Here is a 23341-nt window from a genome sequence, read left to right as displayed (position 1 = left end):
ACCTGCCAGCATAGGTACATGTTGCAAACATAATAGCATGGTATTATTATGTTGAAGAATGCTTGTCTGTGGCGTGTCTCACTGTAGACTTGAGGCTAATGGTCATTCACTTTCTTTCAAACCTCCCAAAAGGGAAATACAATCTTGAAGCCAGGATACAAAAGTGTTTCATCGGCATCCAAAAGCTCAGCGTAATCAGACTGTCCAGATCTACGCCCTCAACACTTGAAAATTTCAAGGGGGATAGGTGAAAACATACAAACTACCTTGTCCAATTACTTCCTTAAATTATGGTATTGAGGGCACATCAAGAAAAACACATAATGGCACGCTTGAGGCTTACAAAAGCTTCTATGACAACGTGTACTATAATTGTGTTCTTATTCTATCATTTTAAATAAAATTGGCTGTTTATCTGCATTTATTTGATAATGGATTGAAATTGCCAAGTAAGTAAAAGAAAATTAGCCTTTTGTACCTGATGCAATCTTTACAAGAACCCTCTGTGATACATGTCTCCCACTTTAAAGTACACCTGTCTTGTTAATGGGCTAATATTTAATTCAATGGGCAAACACATTTTATTGATGAATATTTTTACCTCTACTGAGTTGTGGGCTTCACTCATCTTGGCAACTGTGGTTTGAAACTCCCCAATGAAGTCATGGCCTCCATCGTTATCATAGTCATAACAAAGGACCTGTCAGTAATAACAACAGAGGGTATCATCAGCATTTTCATAAAGGATGTCTGTGGATGTTCTCAGTCATCCTGGTCATGGTGAATTGTTGTCGAAATCTTCTTGACAATTTTTGTCGAAATCTTCAGAACTGAAGAAGCCTCTGGGATGACGGCTGGAACGTCTTCAAGTGAAGAAACTCAAGTCCAGTCGCCAAGACAAGAAGATTTTGGCAAGATATCATGAAGGATGTTTAACATCGGTTTTGAAATAATTTTATTATTATAATATTTGAACACATTATATACGTCTCAATGCATGTCAAAACATGCATTGTATCGGTTGTATTATTGCTGGTAAAGGCCAGTTTTATGCTTGTAGTAAATGAACAAATGAAGCAACATGATGAAATGTCGTGAATGTAAAGCCAAATTAAGCAGAAACATGCCACCACCATCATTTTCGTTACACATCACAAGCTAACCTTGATATTTCTGTCCACATCTCCATTGCAAAGAGAAATCAGAGGCACAGTAAAAGGTTTCCATGCTGGATCTAAAGTGTTCTTTATGACCTACAGTAAGACAGGGAAATAGGCATGTAATAATGAAATAATACAAGCATAGACTTAGTGCTGTAACAGCCAGCAGAATTACATGACATTGGCTTTAATCGGTTTCTGTCAGAGTCTGTCAGTTACTACACAATTTGAAAAAAGACTGAGCAAAAGTCAATTATAGATTATAAATGTTGGTCTTCATCTCCGACCTCAACCCACCTCTGTCCTGTGCACCAGCATCCATTTGCTATCTTCTCCCTGTTTATGAAACTCCAGATATGGGTCTGACTTTCCAAAGAAGTCCTGCAGAAAAAAAAAAGTGTTTAAGGCATAATCGTATCTTTCTCTCCTTTCCACATGTATTATCATAATGTGCCCACTGAAGATTTTTATCTCAATTAGTGAATATTTTCATTAAAAGGACCCAGAAATTTCCCCAGAGGGTACACAGCTGGCACACACAACCGAATTAGTTAAATGTTAAAGTAAGCTATGCTGTCTGTCACCCACTGTCATTTTGCGCTTTGCTGTGTAACAGCAACATCTCCATAGGTTGAAAATCAAAGCAAACTATTGTAAGGGGATAATATTAACTTGGATCCTCTCTAACTCTGAATGTACCTGATTGATTGTATGGGATGGTAAAAATGTGTTCAATATGGAAAAATTTATATCTTATCATGTTTGTGTGGGCATGACTTATATGTCCTTAGACTGGTGTGTGTTGCTCTGACTATTTCTGTTTTTTTGCATTTGCATTCTGATTGTGTGTGGGTCCAACCACCTACCTTCTTATCCAGTTTACGCCCACTGAAGGTCAATGTGATGATTCTGTTGTCAGACAGCTCCTGAGCTGTTATCTAAAATAACATTACAGCCCAACATCAGCTGCAACAAAAATACTGCAGCTACTAACATCAGCCAGAACAACAGTGATGACAGCATTCTTAAACAAGAGTGACCTCAGTAACATCTTAAACATATACAACAAAAAAGCATCACATTACAGTCAAAAATACAAGTAACCCAAAAGATTACTGATTAATAGACATGTAAAAATTCTTACTGTAATGGATCCTTTGCCAGCTTGCTTTCCATTCGCTAAGATCAATGGTCTGTGAAGTTTCTTATTGGAAACAATCTACGAAAGAATAATGGAGATATCCAGGACAGGAATTATTTAGGAATAATGAGAGACTGATCACAGTACAGCAAATCACATTCCTAACCACTGGGTTAACTATTTTAGACCCTTCAAATAAAAAAATAAATAAGTATATAAATAAAAAAATGCAAGGCATGCTTTGTGTGGAAATTGGAAATATCTCTTACCACACCAAGTGTACAAATGAATTCTCCCAAGAAGTCATGTTCATAGAGCTGTGTGGCACACTTGTCTTCATCAAACATGGCAAAGCGTAGCTTCTGGATCTCTTCAAAGTGGTAATCCACCTGAAACTTCACTCCAAACACTGGGTTTAAGTTGTTCACAGCTGTTTCAGTGCGGCCAAGCTAAAACAAATAGAAATTATGACATTAAGTTTCAATTTTGAAAAATTATTTTCAACAAAAGTTGCTTAACAGCCCTGTAATGAGTAGCTGTTGACTTAACCTGGTATTATTTAGATGTACATAAATCCAATAAGGTGTTATTTATAAAATAGAGACCATGGCATAAATCACATTACTCTCCTGCTACATCGGAATTCAAATAATTCTATCCTTATATTTTCACTCCTCTGTTCCTCCTCAATTCTTTTTTCTATCAAGTGAGTTTCCTCAAGTGAATCACTCCATCAGAACATTGCAGAATTTACCGCTGGATTTGTCTTCCTCACTTCTCCAGGATAGCCAGTGATCAACATTTAAATAAAACCTTTGTACTTACATGCATTAAAAAGTTAAGACAGTGGCTCCATACCATGAAATCTGATAAGTTAACAATATAGAATGAAGGAATTCATGAGTTATCACTAGGGGGTTAGTATTTAAGTAAGAGCAATTTCTGCATGTTTGCTCTCCCCCCAAGCTTCTTTGATGCCTGGGTCTGGAACTGTGTTTTTTCATAGTCGCTTGGTTTGCCTGCTTTATCGTGGTGGGAGTATCCAGTGAATATTCCAGACTTTAAGACTGCACTTGTTCTATAAAATGTACATTCCTTACAATAGAGACTTCACTCTCGTTTCTATCACTCCATTGCACAAATTAGCACATCCGCCCAAAAGCACTATTTCACATTAGGCAGTGCCCATATTTAGAGCAGAGAAAGTATGTTAGGTAAGGTCTGTGAATAAATATATAAGTACATAAGTAACATGTAAAAAAAATAATAAAGTCTGTCATTGTATTAACTAACAGAAAATATAAAATACAGCCTTGAGGCATTTTTTTTATTAATAAAAAAAAAATTCTCATGTCACATGAATAATTCATGAAGATTTTTTTCTTGTAATAGACATGAACTGTTTTCAATGGTGATACATCTTATTAACAGATATAAGACCATCAATGTCATCATAATGGAAGATATTTTTCAGAATCTCAGATCCCATAGCTACAATCAGCACAAAATAAACCGCAAACCAAAATGAATTGGAAGAAGCAGTAAAAACCAAAAAACAAAAAGTGTTGAAAATCTTGGTTCATATAGCTGCACTCTGATTGACATTTTTCATCTTTGAATATTTTATTAGTCACTTGCAGGAAATTGTTATCAGCATTTTACCCATCATGGATTGACAAAGAGCAGTTGACAGCCACTGTTGCAGCGCCTGGGGAGCAGTAAGGGGATCGTTGTCTTTCTCAGCAACACTTTGACAGGCTAGGCGGAGCTCAGGAATTGAACCAGGAGCTTTTGCTGAGACCACCTTAGCCGTGCTGATTGCATCTTTCACATTACAGTTCAATAAAATTGCATTGCAAATGCAGATTATTTCAGGTTTAATACCATAATAATCAATTCATTCACTTCGAGATATTTCCATTTGGGTTTAGCTTTGAAACATGGGCTAGGTTCTTAGTCTATACTCCAGCAAGCACAGAAAAAGAACTGTGTGTGTGCATGTGTGTGTGTGTGTGTGTGTGTGTGTGTGTGTGTGTGTGTGTGCATGTGTGTGTGTGTGTGTGTGTGTGTAAATGTCATGTGCTTTAGTAGTTGGATGACTAATACCCTTTACAGTACTACTTTTAAGTCTGACTCACCCTAAATACACTGTATAATGTACTTATCCATTGCGCAGGGTCACTATATGCCTCCCCTGTCACCAATCTTAGTTCCGCTATTCCACTTATTTATAAAAAACACAATGTATGGAAATTTGTAGGAAAGAGATGTAGATAATTTTGTATTTTTTGTATTTCAGTAACCATGAGGAGAAACCTGGGAGGTACTTCAGCAACAAAAATATGTTGAACTTCAGTCGTATCCATCCGTCTAATGCTTGGCGTGAGAGGAGAAGAGAAAAGCTGCACTTGGTAGCTCAACAAATAATACACCTGGGGCATTACAGTTGCATGCATACTCCAAATCTATGTCACTGTGGATTTGAACCTGGCTTACTAGATCATGGAAATGAATCAGACCCCTGTGGCACTGCATCCTTTTTCTGCCCTCTATTTATATCCTATTTGTTGTCGTTTCAACAACAAAAAATGAGCCACAGACACAAACTCTACTATAAACATACCCATATCATGATTACTCCAGGCTTTTAGACTAATGTTACTTAATTTTCTATGAACATATATCATTGTATGACACAGACGAGCTCTGGAAATAAGCCACTCTGCCCGAGATAATTTCTGTGTACCATAATCTTCATCAATATTCTACATTTAGCAATGAATCTTTAGAAAATTGGTCTAAACTGAACTGATTTCAGGAACTCTGCTGTATGTGGGAAGACTTGCGGTGTCAGAGGCATATTTCCGTGTCCATAACACATGTCAAGATTAGTATTAGGATTTGCAGTTTGGGGAGGAAAAAAAAATCAGCGGATTTAGAAAATAGCCAAGAAGTCTGCTAGCTCTGTGCCACATTATTTAGCTGATATGACTGAGATCCATGCTTCTGTAGGCCTGTCTTGTCTGTTTAAGCCTCTTTAACACTAGGTTTAAATTTCTTTGTCATTTTCATTCATTCACTTCCTTATTTCAGTATCTTTTAGTTCAGTTTCATCTTCTGTCTCTGGCCTCTGGTTTTAACCTTTCCTATCTTCCTAACTGCATTATCCATAAATCATTCCCTCAGTTTTTCCTTCTCTTCTCATCTTTCCCTCCTCCTGTTCTCGACTTTCTCACAGATCTGTTTTCTCACACTTTTGCGCTGTCGCACCCTCTCACTCTTTTCTCCAGATAATTGCTGTTGCTTGTCACAACTCTTACAGGCAAACTAAGACAGATGAGACACAGGAGGAAAAACCAATGACAGAAATGATACAATCTGAGAAAGGAGGGGGAAAAAAAGCTAAAATCAAGCCAAATGTGGGGTTCTAGCAAGTGAGAAAAGTCACCCTGTTAAGACAGAAACAGAGAGCAATGGATAAAATCTCGGAAAAGGTTTGAGCCTCCTCCGTTGTTCCCTCACTTCAGGAGACCTAAGAATTTCTCCCTACCTGTTACCATAGTAACTGGTGGCAATTTCACATTGGAGCCACATGCCCTGCTGACCGACAGCTAGATACTACTTGAGGCACTCGCCTACACATGGAGCCATGCACACAGAAAAGCCAGCTTGCCCTGTTGACCAGTTGTTCACTGCAGAAAAGTCTGGAGGCAGCAACCTACACACCAAAACTTCATAACCAGATTCTTCATTAACATCTTCATTAGTGCTTTTTCTTGTCTCTTTTTCTGCACACAGACAAAAAAATCAGGAACAACTTCAAACAGTTAGCCAGAGTAAAGCTGAGGGTTATCATACCAACAACCATGTCACAAGACTGCAATGTGCCATTTCTCTACCTATTACTCAGCAGTGAGTTTACTCTCTATCATTCACTCTCAAATAATTCTGACTCTGATCCATGGACACCAGGTTCTAATTTGGATGTGACACGACGTGACTGCTCAACTATAAGAATGCAATGGGTGTTGCAATGTTATAATTGGATAACAGTTTCTAAAATTCAGCATAACCTCATCTACTCAATGCCAGCTCCTGTGCCACGCAGTAGAGAGTAAACATGCATGAAAACTGCATTCTATCCTTGAATTAATATGCAACAAGAAGCTGTAAAATGGATAAGGCATCAAGTATTGTTCATTGTGAGGTTCACTATTCTTCATTGAGTTGGAAAAACCTTTTAATTTACAGTCATATTTAGTTGACAACAAAAGGAAAAAGAAGGGAATGAGAAATGGAAAAAAAAACTTTCAAGACCTTAGTTTAATTAATTCTAGTATCCTTTGTTTTATTTCAATGTAAACATTAATTTACATGTGTATATAATTTGAGTTTATAAAAGGGTTTTGAGCATCTATAGATCTCAAATATCAACCCTGCCACCAGATGTGGAGGCACTGGCAATAGTACATAGGAGCATGTTAGTGAGAAATGTCAGTCATCCAAGTCTGTACTCATTGATAACGCTTATTGTGGAAACTATACTCCAAGAGGCTTTTTAAGAGTGCTTCTGCAGCTCTCTGAATGCCTTGACGAAATTAAGCCAAAGTTGCCGAATAGGATTTATCAATGAGCACGTTGGAATTGCACCCTCATCTATATTAAAAACAAATTCTAAAGGAAATTCTAAATCACACAACTGAAAAGTTGAATAACGAATCATGTAAACACTGGATTACCAAATGAAAATATTTTTGTAGTTTACTTTTTTACTTTCAGTGTGAGCTTGAGGTGGAGAAAACATGAATGAAAGGTGTTTTTCAGCATTGGCATGTTTGCCAAAAATGGTTTGATCAAACTGAACTGGAACTTCAGCTGTCACTCAATTTTCTGTGGTCCTGTAATAATGTCTGTCTGAGGCCGTGAGGTCTAGATATGTTGTGAAAGCATTACTACAGCCAGGCTAATCTCATCAGAGTCAAGTCAGTAATATGCAACAGCAAAATGTTTTTTGCAACTGGGTTGAACAACACTTTGTTACTTTTTATGTTGTGTTAATTTTAGGTTCTAGTAATGTTTTAGCTGAAGCATCAGACAGTAAGGTAGTTGAGAGCTTGAGTGGGCAGGTGAGTTTGAAGAGGTGGTGACGTGACTACTGTTAGGGCAGACAGAGGTGAGTGGAGTGTTGGCCAAGCAATATGAACTGTGAATGAGGCTCAATGTACAATCTTTTATAGAGATGGGAACTGCTGAGATTTTGTTGATAACACTCCCATTGTTGATAGTACTCAGTGGTCTCAGTCTTTATATATTCCTGTTCTGACTTGGGTAAGTATTCTTTGCTGACTGAAGTGACAAAAAGAGTAACAGCATATCTTGTTTCATTTATTTTTTTCTATGGTCACAGCATGGTTGAAGTATACTGGGCAGTTTTTTGGGGGTTATTTTCACATTTAGGTTCAGAGCCTGTTGTAGCCATCTGAATCATGAAAGTTAGTACTACAACTTTGCATATTTTGACATTGTGACTGCTACTGAAAAAAAGAACTGAAGAAAACAGAACAAAAAAAAACAAAAACCAGCAACCAAAAATCAACAACATGAACACTAAAACATGCTCAAGCAGTTATATATATAACTAAACAGCATGAACACAACTCAGTGGGAGCTTTAATACAAAATAAACAGTATGGCTTACCTTATATTTTGTAGTTTTGTGCAGTGCAAACTCAAAACATCTTCTAATGGTATTTAAAAGTTTTCTTTTTCTATCCTAATATGACCTATATCTTACATTCTCAACATGTACCTGTTGCAAAGTATAGTAGAGAAAATATGATACACGTTTAACGCTCAATTCCATACTTACCTGGAACCTGTATATTATGTTATATTTATCACTGAGTTAAAAAGCAAATCATCTCCTCATTGACTGATTGCCCATAACTCACTTATCTTCATCTTCTGGTAATTGAGATGCAGTATATAAAAGCATCAAAAAGGTTTTACTCCAGACTAAGGATATAAAATATTATTAAATTGTATATTCTTTTGCATATGCATTTCTGTCTTCCTTGTTTCATCATCAATCAGGTATTTCCATTCATCACTAATTTCTCTGCGGGATCCACTTATTTTAACACATTATTCTTCACTTTGCTTTTTCAACATCTCCTCCTCTACCTATCTCCTTTAATAGTCCTTTCTCCCGTTCTGTCATTACTCTAAAATTACCTCAACCCAGTTTCCATCCACTTCATGGAAGAGAACACAGAACGGGTCAGACTTTGATGCGACGTCACGGTCCAGTAGGCTTGTTGCAGTAACAGACAGCTCCACCCTTGTGACGCAGTGCTGTGGTCCAACACCTCGTGTCTGGCCCTCAGAAGCTGAGCCTAGAGTGTAGGCCATGATCCAAGGTTACAAATGATTACCCTACAGGAAGGAAACAACAAATTATATATGCAGACTTCAGAGGAACTCAAATTTACCTTGAATTTACTTTGGCACAAACTGGTGATTTTTTCAAACCTTGGAACTGTATGAGAAACCATTTCTAAGTTTTGAAGTTATCATTCCTTCATCCACTGGTGAGTTGTCAAAGTTGTCAAAATGCTCAGAAAATATAAAAAAAAAATGTCTAACTAGCCATGCAAAACAAGTGCTTGGCTTTTACCTCTTGTACAGCTGGTATACATCAGTATGAAAATTGACTGTATGGGTGATATAAAACTTTTTAACCTTATCACAATTAAAATTATTCCTATCTTTAGAGTATGTTTAACCAAAAAGCATTTCAATTTAAGGTCAGCCCTGTTAGGCTGTAGTCGTAGAGTACGTCTAGTGTACTTATAATGAATTAAAAGTTGGAGTAGTGCGATAATTTGAAGTTACAGAGGTACAGGGGGGCTAAGTGAATGTAAGCTGGGTGTGCTTATTTTTCAGAAGAGGAAATTTGGATACAAGGTGATTGTTTTTTCGAAGCAATGTGCCCCTGAGTACATTTTTATGAAGAATGTAAAACCTGAAATAAATAAAAGGAGGGAACAAAATACACAAACAAACAATTCTGAATAATTAAGTTAACACTTCTGCAGAGCGAGCAGGTACAGGATAATGCATTGTAATTTTTGTATGTCTACCGTCATTCACAATAAAAGCACAGCTCCAAAAACAGAGAATCAATCTGTTCCAGGAAAAATGTAATCTTCAGTGGGCCACAGAGCCAAGTGCAAAGGCGTTACTGACATAACAAAAATGTTCTTTTTTCCTCCCCTAGATATACAACCTAATAAACAGCTTTAATAAACATGTCTCATAAAACAACTTCTCGCCAATTTATCAACATGTTGCCCCCCCATCGACACAATTAACATCCCTGCCGAAATTCAAGGTACACTTATGGTATATATATATATATATATATATATATATATATGACTGTCTATTTTTTTCATTATTTGAAAAAAATATTGAATTATTATTATTATTATTATTATTTATTATTACTATTATGAAGATAAGCATGGTGCTCGGTGGTTGCAGAGGCTAAAACTCGAGTGTGGCAGGATTTCAAGGACACCATGGAGAACGACTTCCGGTGGGCGTCCAGGAGATTCTGGTCCGCCATCCCGCAGCTCAGGAGACGGAAGCAGTGTTTCGTCAACACTGTGTACAGTGGGAGCAGGGCGCTGCTGTCCTCAATTCAAGACATTGTAGATCAGTGGCAGGAATACTTCCGAGACCTCCTCAACCCCGTTGAAACACCTTCCAATGAGGAAATAGGAGGGCCCCGGGGTTGGATGAGGTCCGCCCTGGGTTCCTCAAGGCTCTGGATGCTGTAGAGCTGTCCTGGCTGACACAACTCTGCCGCATTGCTTGGATGTCGGGGACAGTGCCACTGGGCTGGCAGACCGGGGTGGTGATCCTCCTTTTTCAAAGGGGTATCGGAGGGTGTGCTCCAACTACAGGGGGTCACACTCCTCAGCCTCCCTGGTAAGGTCTATTCAGCAGTGCTGGAGAAGACGGTCCGCCGGGTCATTGAACCTCAGATCCAGGAGGAGCAGTGTGTTTTTTTGTCCTAGTCTCGGAACAGTGGACCAGCTTTATACCCTCAGCAGGGTCCTTGAGGGGACATGGGAGTTTGCCCACCCAGTCTACATGTGTTTCGTGTACCTGGAGAGGGCAATCGACCGTGTTCTGCAGGAAATCCTGTGGGGGGTGCTCTGGGAGTATGGGGTGCTGGACCCCGTCATACGGGCTATTCGCTCACTGTATGATCAGTGTCTGAGCTTGGTCCGCATTGCCGTTTGTAAGTTGGACCCGTTTCCGTGAGAGTTGGACTTCGCCAAGGCTGCCCTTTGTCACTAATTCTGTTCATAACTTTTATGGACAGAATTTCTAGGCGCAGCCAGGGTGTCGATGGGATCCGGCTTGGTGGCTGCAGTCTCTTGCTTTTTGCAGATGATGTGGCTCTGTTGGCTTAATCAGGCCATGAGCTTCAGCTCTCGCTGGAGCGGTTCGCAGCCTACAGTGAAGCGTCCAGGATGAAGATCAGCATTTTCAAATCCGAGCCCATGGTGTTCAACCAGAAACCAGGTGGAATGGCCAATCCGGGTCAGGGAAGAGGTCCTGCCCCAAGTGGAGGAGTTCAAGTTTCTTGGGGTCTTGTTCACGAGCGAGGGAAGGATGGAGTGGGAGATCGACAGGCGAATCGGTGCAGTCTGCTGCAATACGGACTCTGTATTGGTCTGTCGTGGTGAAGAGGGAGCTGAGCCAAAAGGCGAAGGTCTCAATTTACCTATCGATCTACGTTCCCACCCTTACCTATGGTCAGGAGCTGTGGGTAGTGACTGAAAGACCAGATCACGGACACAAGCGGCCGAAATGAGTTTTCTCCGCAGGCTGGCCGGACTCTCCCTTATAGATAGGGTGCAAAGTTTGGTCATGCGGGAGGAGCTCGGAGTAGAGCCACTGCTCCTCCACATAGAGCAGTCAGATGAGGGGATGCTGGAGATGCTCTCCATGCTGGAGAGACTATGTCTCCTGGCTGGCATGGGAATGCCTTGGGGTCCCTCCAGAGGAGCTGGACCATGTGGCAGGGGTGAGGGAGGTCTGGGCCTCACTGCTCCAGCTGCTGCCCCTGTGACCCAGCTCCGGATAAGCAGGGCAAGATGGATGGATGGATGGATGGATGGATGGATAATTAATTTTAAATATAATATCTCACCTGTGGTTTTCAGCCATCAAGACTCCACTTTAATTACAATAGTGACAATGTCCGCCTCGAGATACACGCTGAGTTAAACATAGATGTGAACACACGCAATCAAACCTTGGCCTTGGCCATGAAAAACAATTCTGGTTAGGTCACAGCTGCCCTCAGGCCACCCAAACATCTAATAGTTATCAAAAATACAACACACACACACACACACACACACACACACAGAAACATATACAGTGGCAAGACCCAAGCCAACATAGAAGCCCTGAAATGAAGATAATTGACCCGAATTATAAAGAATAAAAAGACAATGCACCATGTAACTGTTTCGGTCTAAAATCATAATCAGTGTGTCTGAACATGTTGTTCCCGGTAAGAAATTCATATTTCATATTTGAAAGAATCTTCTTCCGAAACAAAAAACAAACAAACAAAAAAAGAACAAAAAAACAGCATAACAGCTTGTGTCCAACAGGGTGGTTTTGTTCATAAAGTGGCAACGAAAAGGATGTTGCCTGTTGCTAAGATACTAATGTGTCATAAGCAGCATGCACCTCCCATTCGGGTCCTGTGATGTCACTCTGGTGGTGGTGATTTACTGAGAAAACTAGTCTTGTATTTCCATTCATTTTCATTGTTATTCAGAGATGGCAAAAAGCGCATTTTTTGGATTTAATGAATCTGCATGAAATACTTCCCTCTCATCTCCCGTGGGTTCATTCTACTCAATGTCTGGTGATTACACTGTCATTTACTGCGATTTTACTAAAACTGTCAGTCAATCACATACGGCGTAATTGTAAAGATTTAAATCCAACCTTTGTTCAAGTCCCCCTGTGCCCTTTCACTAGATAAAAAGTCCTTTAGGAATTCAACAGGAAAAAACATACATACATAAATAATTCACTTAACGCACAAACAGCTATATAAATGAGTAGAATTACTTTGAAAACAGAGTATGCATGTATGCATGAATTTGCAGTACATAACAAAAAGAGTAGAAAACAATGAAAATAGTATTACGGCAAAAAAGTGTCGCCTTTTCTGTCAAGAATTTTGGCTCAATCCATCAAAAATAATGACAGGATTTTATACTTTCAATGCTTTTAGCAGTAAAGTCAGTTGTTGTCCGGTGGAAATCGAAAAGATTTGCCGACCCTTTCTGTGCCATCTCCACTCCAGATTTACACTGCCTGCATCACTGACCCTGCATTTCACTCCATATCACCTCCCTGATGGCCACCTTTTTGCAAGTCAGGTTGGAGCAACATTATGCTGGATGTTTTGGTTGCATTATGGATTATGTGTGAACCTTAAAGGTTAGTCCAGGGCAGGTGGAGGTGACACGTCAAACTAATCACACTGTCTCAGCTGGAGAACTGACAGAGAGGGCGGGTTAAGTAGCTGTGATTGACAGACTAGCAAAAACCTCGATGGTCGCTTCCCCACACTTGTTAACCGTGGAGTTGCCCCCCCACACACACGCACAGACACTATAATTTCATGAAATTGTATCTATATGACCCAAAACAGACAACACCACTTGACACTTCATTCCGAAGTAAGAAGAGGGGAGAGCGGTAACTCTTGTCATGCACTTCTGCGTGTTTCTGCGTGAACCAGAGACCGGAGTAACGGACTTCCTTTCTCAGACCTCTGAAACGGACGCACATTTTGACCGCAGGCCGTCGCCGTCCCATTTTAAAATCACTGCCAACACCACCGAGCCAACATTTAAAAATAATGACTGTTATATTCCTAATCAAAAATGAAAATAATAGATGCCATTGTTACCTCTGTAAAAATGAACTTCTTCGCCGCTTTCAGTGGTCAGTTTCTTAAACTGTTGTGCTCAGCGAGAAACAAATCCACCGTCTTCACTTTTTCTTTTCTCACACGGGAATAACAACTGAAGTTGGTGTTGCCATTTTTTATTTTATTTTTTTAATCACGAGTGAATTGAGAAGCGCAACAGTAAGTGAGCCAGCATCCTCGGAGGATGGCAAGCTCCCCTTCCCGGTGCCACAAAGGTAAGGAGCTGTGTCAAGCTAATCGGAAACAGCCATCTCCAAACCGGAAGTTGATTACTCAACCCTTCAAAATAAAAGCAAGCTTTAACGGGGACGCTTACAATTACATTCCGGTGTTGTACTTTCGTAAGAAAGTTTTGACCGGATGTTGGTTTTCATACTCCCCTTGACTTTATTGTATTTATTGTGCGCATGTGACTAACCCCATAGCGTTTTTTGGGGGATCTGTTCCAAATCACAGTAGCTATGGTAATGTGAAACAGTCACTGCCAGATTGAGCTGGGAGGTGGCTTCTGGCCCAAATTCAACGCCATGGTCCCCTTTAACACTTTACAAGCGGCCAAAATGAGTATCGTCCCCCCCCGTGTAATTGAGGCATATATTGAGCGAGGCATATATTTTCTTTAAATCTATCATGCAGTTTTCCAGTGGTGCCCCTGGTGTATGGGTATAAGCTAAAGTCCAGGGGCCTCATTCATCACTGGCCCTTAAAAGAAAAACACGGCGGACAGGAGTTTGAGGAGTTGTACGTGAGCATCAATTGCGTAAAATCCGATCGACAACCTTCAAGCAAAAAGTCTGAGTTGCACACATCCAAGCCTTAACAAGACTGCCTAAATGATCCCAAATCCTGGAGTTTTCTTCCAGCAATATTTCTAGTAGTGAAGTAATTAAAAACGTTACATTTCTTAGTTACATTTAAGATTCTGTTTCTATTACACCACACTTGCTCACTTGGTGCTCACTTGGTGCTCACTTGGAACTGCATGCAATACATATTGTATTACCATGTATAACTTACCTAATTGTAGCAGCATGGAGTCAAAACAAATCAGCTACATGAGTTCTTTAAGTCACTCAAGTGATGGCTATCTTTAAGACCTATATCAAGACATAATGAAAACATGAAAAAGTATTTATTCAACATTTTCCACTTATTTACAGAGTCAATAAAAAATATTTTTGGAACATCTGCAATCCCCGCTGTTACAACACGGTGGGGACCCTGCAATATCAAACCAAAATTTGATTCTGTGCAGATTCAATCATACCTGAGGCAGAACATTTTGACCCCTCCTGGCAGTTCATAAGATCTCATGTGTAAATGCCTAATCACAAGTGGTACAACTATATGTCCACAAACCACTCACTGATCTCCAACACAAAGCTGGTATTTTATAAACTTCAATCTAAAAGGATGCCCCGTAGCAATGGCACTCTCTTGTGGCTCTCATAGGTATCACAACTAGGTGGAGTGAAAAGCGTTATTAACATAGGACTAAAACAGAATCACATTCACACCACCAGTCTCAACCACAAGAGAGAGCCAAAGAAGTGCAAATGACTGCGTCTGTATGGATACAAACATCCTGGAAACTCTAACAGCCACTGTATGACAGTCAAATAAATTCACAGGTATGTCACAAGAAAAAAAATAACTAAATTTATGGATACAAACCAAAATTAAAGTCTTATCCAGTTAATTTTTTTGTTATCCACTGCAAGCCATAGAACTAAATATCTTTGAACAAAAGAAGCTCCTTGGTTAAGAGGTGAAACATCCTCTTGAGAGGTGAAAAGTCTTTGAAGGAAGAAATTCAAGTACAGTTGCCACAAAAAGATTTTGTCAAGAAATGCACAACACTTGTCTTGCACAACACTCAACTGAATTGATCGAGAGAACCTCTCTTAAGAGGGAAACATCATTGTAAACAACTTTCATTCACTAAACATACAATTCACACTGATGACAGTCATGCAAAAAATGTACATCTTAATCAGATTAAAACAATCTAAAAAAACACAACAAATTTGTTAATGCAGTTCAACTTTAGCCAACTTCCTTTATCAGGACTGTATAGATGATTGACTTAGTTTTAACAAATATACATAAACAAATATACAAAGATAGTAGTCATGCTATTGTGACCGATGTGCCGTCTTATACAATATGTATTGGCAAATACAAGGCAGTGCAAAGTGACTTCTTTAAGATCAACTATTTTAGGCAAAGGAGTCATTCATAATAGGGTATCCAGTGTAGAACCACTCCATCCTACTTTTTAAGTTAGTTTAATAAATAAAATACCATACTTTCACATTCAACTTTTATCAAATTAAGTCCAATACTTTTAGTCACAGCATACAAAAACACAGAGCACATTATATTAGGTCGATGAGAAATTCAGCCTCCTGTTCAATAAACTGAGCTTCTCAGCTTCACTGGAAGACATTTTGTTTCTCCAAAGCCTGAAAACATGGAAAGGAATATTCCTTATTAAAAAAATGTGCCTTTACATTCAAATAAACATCCGTTGAATTATGTGTTAAAGCAATAACATGTATAAAAAGCAGTGTCATATAACTTAACGATACCATGAACAATCTTTTTTCAGTTAGTTGGAAAAAAAAATGATCCACAGGTGCCGGTTTACCTGATAAGCTCCAAAGAAGGACATGTCTGCAAGGCTCGGATAAGGGCCTCCGCTCCACGAGTAGTCACGCAATTTGACTCGAGACTTGAAGAAGAAAAACATACATTACTAAAATCTCAATTGCAGTTAAGTTGAAAAATAAGCCTATAACAGCCTATATATCAGCCTAAATCAGCCTATAATTTTCAAGCAAATAAAAAAAAAGTTAGAAAATTAGAAGAAGGAGAGGAAAGAAATAGCAGGCACTGAAAAAAACATGTCTGCAATGAATGAAAAAACAAAAATAAAAAAATAATAAAAACAATGAAAAAAAAATAATGCTGGACAATAATATTTACAAGTCAATTGCAATCACTTTAGTGTTGAGTCTGTATGTTTGTTAAGAAACTCACTCTATTCTGGTGAGTTTCTGGCAGAAAAGCATAATCCTGGCCAACTCCAGCGCCACATCGTCATCACAATTATTCCATCCCAGACTAAAAGAGTGAGTGATCGGTTAACAGAATTTCAAAACAATTTACACCAGGACCGGCTGAATTCACCTTTGAACATACATTGATAAAAACATAAAAAATGTATCAAACCTGTTTAGTAAGCTGTGTGCTGTCACATATTGTATGATTGCTGGTAGGTCTAATTATTAAACAATACATATATAACTTAAAATACAATATATCTGCTTTTGTAAAAATAAAGTCTAATTAGTTTGTCTTTTTATGAGGAGAACCCCTTTTGGTAATGTTCGATGCCTACAGATAAGTTAAATAATTTGAGGTTTTATTTGATGATAGATAAGTGTAATACAAACTCTAATTGCTACAAAATGTGTAAAATATTATTTGTGTGTCACTTACCCTATATCCTGTAGTTGAGTGCATGAGGACAAACTAGCAACGACTGCACATAGTTTGGATGTCCCAACAGATGTCAAACTAAAAGCACATACATGGATAAATAAATGCAAATTGAACTCATTACACAAAAACCTATTCTTTAATTTTAGTTGTGTGGAGAAAGAGCTAATGGATCCTACTAAATCTTTGAGAGGTTCTTCATCCCCATGATAGCCTTGGATAGGCTCATTGACCCTTCATATCCAATGCTGTTTTCTGAAATACTGGAAAAGACAGCAGTACATTAAACAATAAACATTGGGTAATCCTGACTTGCATAATAGATGCAAAGAGAAACATGATAGTGCCTCCAAGACTTACTCTAACACAGCAAGGTGTGTTAGTGACGGGAGAACGAGTGCCATCCTGGCCGCCGTGTCATTGCCGAGACTATTCCCGCGCAGACTAAAGAAAATATGGTAAGTGTTCTAATTCTCTATGTTATTAACTGCTTGCACCATTTTCTTCTTTTCTAACAATATACATGCATTTTTATCAGACAAATGCATTAGAAAAGGTTAAATATGTCAAGAAAAATGCACTTCAGGGAAAAGACAGTTATTAAAAAGTAGAGGTTTAAGTACAACAATAAAACAAAGAGTAGTTAAAAAAATGGACAAAATGTTACATTAAATACAATCTACAGGCTTACCAACATGGAAAAAAGGTTTTTATTCACCTGAGCTCTTGGAGGTAGCTAGAGCTACTCAGAGCCTGCATTAGTTTGTCTCCCATTTGATCCCTGATAAGGTTAGTTGATAGACTGCAACACATGTAGACGAATGTGGACACATGTACCCAAACACGCAAATACACACAATCAAACATCTTTAGTCATGGGGTAAAGAGTTTGTAGATTGATGTTCTAATGAAGTTTAATATGTGTAAGGATGTCACTATTTGGTGCATTCTGTTTTTTTTTTTTTTGCGACACTGTGTATTTTTTTTGCACTAGTTGGATCACTAATATATTCATTTAACGGCAGTTAACATTGTGAATGACATTTTAAGTGCCATTTGCAGCTGAGGAAGCAGCAACAGACAAATAAGATGATGACAAAAAATGTCATTAAGCCAAAAGTGTCTGTCAGTCCCACTCTCTTTGGTGGCTGGACGGGGCCAAATGGGAACAGCTGTTTGCCCCAAAGAGGAGGTTGTGCACTTTGGGCGGCTCCAACTTTAGGGTAACTTAAAGCATGGTACAGGGGAAGGCTCTAATCATCAAATTGAAGAAACCAAAACATACACTGACATGAGTCAATTCTTAACTTAGACTGAGAGTTGGGAAATGAAAAGTACGGGATTTAGCACTTTTAGAGGTTCTTGTCACCTCAAGGTAATTTCTATGTAAAAAGCAACTTAGAAATCCATCGCGATAACTGCAGTGTTTTCACAAAGAAGGATTTTATTTTAAGGGCTGATGAATGAGAGAGAGAAGATTGGTAACAACATAATATACCTTATCTTTTTAAGCTCAGTCCAGACTGGAATGAGCCTTATCAAGCGCTCTACTCCTGTGTCAGCCATCTTCCATCTCTCTAACCTGAAACATACGATGAAACAGAAATTCCAAATTGGTGCACAATGACATACTTCGATACATCATTTTATATTCCGTGGTCCAAAACTCACTCAATTTCTTCAATTTGTTTGAGTCCATCCATAGCCGCAAGAAGATCCAGCATCACGCCTGTTTCTGTCACTTCAGAAATGTTATTTAACCTGTCAAACACAGATTTGCATTTATTTGGATGAATAGCTTGAATCAAGTAATCCCTGTAAATACAGGAGAGGAAGAGTGATGAGACTAAAAATTAAATCTCCACTGATTATGTAAAATAAGTTATATTCATGTATATATAAAGCATGGATGATTATTTTCACTGCAATGCCAATGCACATTTACCTTTCGTTGGTATTCCTTAATTATTTGAACACGAGTAATGTACTTTATCTTAAGACTTTTGAGTCCATTTAAGTAAATCGCTTCATCTAAGACATTCGCTTCATAGGTGTGAGCAAAGTAGTATTAGGGGGTATGATTAATTATGAGCAATTTATGACAATATTATGTCTCATGATAAATGACAGAAATAGGTACATGGAAAATGGTTAACACCTCACAACAAGACCCCAAGCTCTGACCTGGGAGCTGGTGCATGGAGTCAATCTGTAACTTAATGCAAAGACTGCCAATTGGTTGTGGGTGTAACATTTGTCTTAATCTGCAGTGTATTCCTGGCCTGTAGCGATAACTCCAGGAACGGCCCTGACCTTGCCCAATTTAAAATGAGGCTGGCTCAATATCCAGCTACCATGAGCTGGTTAGGCATGAGTGGCAGAACCTAAATGTTCTAAATTAGCGATGCAAGTAATCCACCATGTCGACCTCATTTATCTGACTGTTGTTTGATCGAGTTTATTTTATTCCACAACTTAAAGCTAATAGCAATGTTTCATGGTCATGGATTTCTCAGATACCTATGAGAAATGATTTAATTAGCTACGGTGACCACAGTGTAATATTACACTATGACATGGTATAAGTAGCTTTGATATTTGCCATCAATGTTCTGACCTCCACACTTGTCTGTGTGGAACAATTTACGGCTTTGCACTATGAGGCATTTGGGGATGATACATTTACCCCATGGTACAGTTGGTGAGGGGTGGTTAGTGGGGATTCCTGAACAAGACCCAAGACTCATTCATGCCAAAATTTATGTGACGTTGATGACATGCTGGAATGGCAAACTGCAGAAGTAAGTAAGTAAAATCATTGCCTCATAAATACACCACATTATTATAGGGGCGATAAATATTTTTATGTTGAGTGTGCCAATGTTACTTCAGTAACAAACAGCTAATGTCTACTAAAAATAGCTCGACTAGTATTCTATTCCATATATTAAATATCTGTGTGTTATAATAAGTAGCTACTGTATCATTAACTATAAACCTTTTGTGAAAGTTTTTTTTTTAATCATAATAATCCCTGTGAGGGATTGTGTTCTATGTAAACTGAAACAACTAAAGCCAAGAACAGCTAAATAAGAATGCGGCAGCAGAGCAGATGGTGTTTCATACTTGAGACAGTGTATGGAGTGGATTTTTCTTAGTGCTTCAGCCAGATATACCCTGCTGTCTTCATCCAGGTGCATTGAGTCCAGACTTTATGTACAAATAGACAAATACAAACAGAAAGATAAAGACAAAAGTATATATATATATATGTATATATATATATATATATATGGACACGGACACACACACACACACACACACACACACACACACACACACACACACACACACACACACACACACACACACACACACACACACACACACACACATACAGATTATACAGACAGGTCTGTATTTCAGTCTTTTTTGAGTTGCATATTTATTTGCATGTTTACACAGTTTGTGTGTGTTTACCAAAGGCATGACAGACTGAAACATCGTCTCAATGCTTTGACAAGCTGAAGCCCTCCAACGGCTGACCAGGTGCAATGGGAGAAACTGGACAAGAAAAGTGAAGCATTTAAAGTATTCCAATACTCATACACATACCATATCACATTATTGAATCATTATCAACATTTATATTGGACAAATTCATAAATGTAGATACTTCTATAGAAGTGATACACTGTCAGCCAGTGATGACTGGCAGAACTATTGTTCTTTTACACTGGTCATAGTTTTTTTTTGTAATATCATGTGAACATTTCATGCCGTCATTAATATCATTATTATTAGTAGTAGTGGTATTAGTAGTATTATTATTATGAGCTACAGTATTTTTAATGATGTCTCTGTCTTGGAGAAAATAAAAAATATCATGGAGAAATATGTATTTGTCTAAATAATGTATATCATACATAAAGAGGTCTTGAGAACACATTTCAAAATATTCATTCTCTTGGATGAAATGTTTGATACTTACTTGACTGACTCTAGATGGGGCAATGATTTGATCAAAGATGAGATGGTTGTTTCATTCCTGAAATCGCCTGATATACTGAGAGAGAGGCGGCGACAGAGAAAGAAGTCGTTTTCAGTGTCTCTATATTAGCTGTTTGTCAATTAATAACTATCCAATCTGAAAAAAGTATCTGTGATAAATATAATAAAACTTTGAAGAACTGAAGCTGAAAGAAATATACCATCATCAGGTTTATCAGTGATGTTAACACAACACAGCCATCTTTTGAGTCATATTAGCTATCACTATATGTAATAAAATACCAACATTTTTAGTTAAGAGGATATTGATAACTGTCGTCACAGGAATAGACAGCACTCTTTAGAGAAGAGCGCAAATGCTGACTGGTACACTGCTGCCAGATGGCATTAGAAATGTATTTTCACCGTGTCTAACTTGCTATATAAGAGCAGAATCTGTCAAAAAAAAAAAAGCCTCAAACTGTCAATGCTATGATTTGAGCAGGCCGAAGCTCCATTAAAAACCCACTCCATAATCTGGAAACCAGTTTTAATTTACACTGCGTGAAGACAGTGACAGGAGATGAAAACATGGCCTATTAAAAAGCTGCGACTGAATGATGCTCACTTCAAAATTCTGAATGCTCGGACAGTAGTGTGACCTCCACACCCTTCTCAAAGTCAACAGAGATTTGTGTTAAATGACAAATGCAAATAACAAGTCTAACCTGAGAGAGGTGAGGTGTGACAGTAAGGGTAGAATTGAATGGATAAACTCAGCTCCCTCTGCATCCAAGTTGTTGTCGGAAAAACTGGATGATTAGAAAATAATATTTTTAAAGCTGTGTTGGGACATTGAAGTCATTATGCTTATACAGAAAAGAGAGAGAACTAACTCCAATTCAGTTATGAAACGACACCTCTCGATGACACCTCTCAGGCATGCAACGTGATGTCCTGTAACCCCACAGTCTACTAGCCTGTAGGGGAGACAAGAGAGGTCAACACCTGCTGTAACATAACATGGACAACTGCAAGAAACATATGTAGTTTAATTCCTTCTGTCTTTTATTGGCTATGGAGACAGAAATTAATTTTCTAATCCCCCAGCTGTGATTTGTCAAACTTTACAATACTTATGTTTGAAGACATATTTCAATAAGAAATTACCCTATTTTCTTGAGGACCATTAAACGGGCCTTATCTGCAGCGCTATCACTGGAATAAAGACATGCAACAAAATAATCCATCATGCACATAATGGGCAGAGAAAAAGCATACACCAATCAATTTACATCCAAGTAAATACTTCAGGTAAGCAAATTCATTCAAATGATTGAAAGGAAGGGATGTACCAAAATGAAGTCTGTGCACTAGGATTGATCAATGTCAGGTAAAGGGTTGTGCGATGTACTCTGCAAAGGGAATGTATACATATAGCTTTATTTTGGTAAATTAACAGCTAATGTGAAGTTTACTATTTAGTCTTTGATGACAGTTGTGCATATGCATGTTTCTTTAGCTCACCTGATAGCTTGGATCTTAGTGTTGGAATCCAGACAGGAACATACCAAACTAACTGCTTCTGCAGACTGGATCCAAGTCTCCTCAATACTGACAAGGACAATGCTTTATTTCAGAAGTATAGCGTATTTTTTTACAAAGACCATTCAGATGATTTAACTAAAGTTGGTAAGAGTCAGTCAAAATTATTAAAAGAAGAGATACATTAAAAAGCAATGAATAGTTAAATTACTCAGGAGAGCAATATCTACATCATGCACAAAATCTATGAACAAATTCAATCTATCACTTTACTACTGTACTTCTTACCTGACAACCCTTCCTTTTTCACTCCGAATGCTGTTCAAATGTTGAACAAAATATATAATCTGATCTTTCCTCAGCAAATTTTTCTTCAATCTATGATTAAATAAGAAATGATAAATGATTATTGAAGGGGGAAAATTGATGTGTTCAAAATTTTCCTGTGCATAAGAACATAAAAAAATATTCTAAAAAGTTTCAAATCTTTTGAGGTATCATTTTGTCTCAAGAACAGCTTAAGAGTGTTTTTAAAATCAATTTCATATAGAAAAGTTTTAATGCAAAGTAGGTTGTACTATATATTTTTTAATACAGCCATCTGGTGTTCATTTTCCTGGGCAAAGGTATTTAATGGCCTAAATTTGAAGACACACTTACTTCAGTTTGCTGAGACTGGGACAATGACACAGGATCTGTGCTAATATGTCAAGGTGGCTGTTTTGCAAACAACTTTCTCTGATACTGAAGAAAGGGGGAAGGAAATGAGTAGGAAGAGAACCAATTAGCAAATGTTGAACATACTGAAAAGAGGTACTGTTTTTATGGACACAACCTGCACTTTATTGTGTAAATCTGTGTTGTCACAATAATTTTTTGAAAAGGGATAAAATGTTTGAGACAAAATTGCTAATTTCTTTAAGTTTAGGGCCAACTGCAGATGTGGAGTTGCCGGATGAG

The 23341-nt window shown here is 38.2% G+C and overlaps 2 protein-coding genes across 2 annotated transcripts in view; both read right to left on the bottom strand.

The window, feature by feature from the left end:
• cpne2 (copine II) overlaps positions 1 to 13545 on the bottom strand; it is a 36186-nt gene extending 22641 nt beyond the window's left edge. Inside the window, exons 1-8 of the mRNA XM_086162675.1 lie at positions 13322 to 13545; positions 8536 to 8736; positions 2571 to 2750; positions 2305 to 2379; positions 2027 to 2098; positions 1458 to 1541; positions 1164 to 1253; positions 602 to 700 (exon numbers count right to left, since the gene is read on the bottom strand). Of these exons, the coding sequence (XP_086018801.1) occupies positions 602 to 700; positions 1164 to 1253; positions 1458 to 1541; positions 2027 to 2098; positions 2305 to 2379; positions 2571 to 2750; positions 8536 to 8712 (777 nt within the window). The 5' untranslated portion in view covers positions 8713 to 8736; positions 13322 to 13545. The remainder of the gene's footprint in view (positions 1 to 601; positions 701 to 1163; positions 1254 to 1457; positions 1542 to 2026; positions 2099 to 2304; positions 2380 to 2570; positions 2751 to 8535; positions 8737 to 13321) is intronic.
• A 916-nt stretch (positions 13546 to 14461) lies between these two features.
• The window catches only part of nlrc5 (NLR family, CARD domain containing 5), a 29131-nt gene continuing 20251 nt past the window's right edge, over positions 14462 to 23341 (bottom strand). The window contains exons 34-52 of the mRNA XM_086163681.1: positions 23042 to 23125; positions 22670 to 22759; positions 22364 to 22450; positions 22192 to 22251; positions 22007 to 22054; positions 21733 to 21816; positions 21565 to 21648; positions 20838 to 20912; positions 20327 to 20410; positions 19973 to 20056; positions 18518 to 18607; positions 18345 to 18428; positions 17565 to 17648; positions 17207 to 17290; positions 17026 to 17109; positions 16847 to 16924; positions 16385 to 16468; positions 15993 to 16076; positions 14462 to 15807 (exon numbers count right to left, since the gene is read on the bottom strand). Coding sequence (XP_086019807.1) covers positions 15726 to 15807; positions 15993 to 16076; positions 16385 to 16468; positions 16847 to 16924; positions 17026 to 17109; positions 17207 to 17290; positions 17565 to 17648; positions 18345 to 18428; positions 18518 to 18607; positions 19973 to 20056; positions 20327 to 20410; positions 20838 to 20912; positions 21565 to 21648; positions 21733 to 21816; positions 22007 to 22054; positions 22192 to 22251; positions 22364 to 22450; positions 22670 to 22759; positions 23042 to 23125 — 1534 coding nt within the window. The 3' untranslated portion in view covers positions 14462 to 15725. The remainder of the gene's footprint in view (positions 15808 to 15992; positions 16077 to 16384; positions 16469 to 16846; positions 16925 to 17025; positions 17110 to 17206; positions 17291 to 17564; positions 17649 to 18344; positions 18429 to 18517; positions 18608 to 19972; positions 20057 to 20326; positions 20411 to 20837; positions 20913 to 21564; positions 21649 to 21732; positions 21817 to 22006; positions 22055 to 22191; positions 22252 to 22363; positions 22451 to 22669; positions 22760 to 23041; positions 23126 to 23341) is intronic.

Source organism: Fistularia commersonii, chromosome 17 (genome assembly GCF_037954325.1).
Source record: "Fistularia commersonii isolate RoL2024-O1a breed Wild chromosome 17, RoL_Fcom_v1.0, whole genome shotgun sequence".
Taxonomy (NCBI): Eukaryota; Metazoa; Chordata; class Actinopteri; order Syngnathiformes; family Fistulariidae; genus Fistularia; species Fistularia commersonii.
This window is presented reverse-complemented; position numbering and strand designations above follow the sequence as displayed.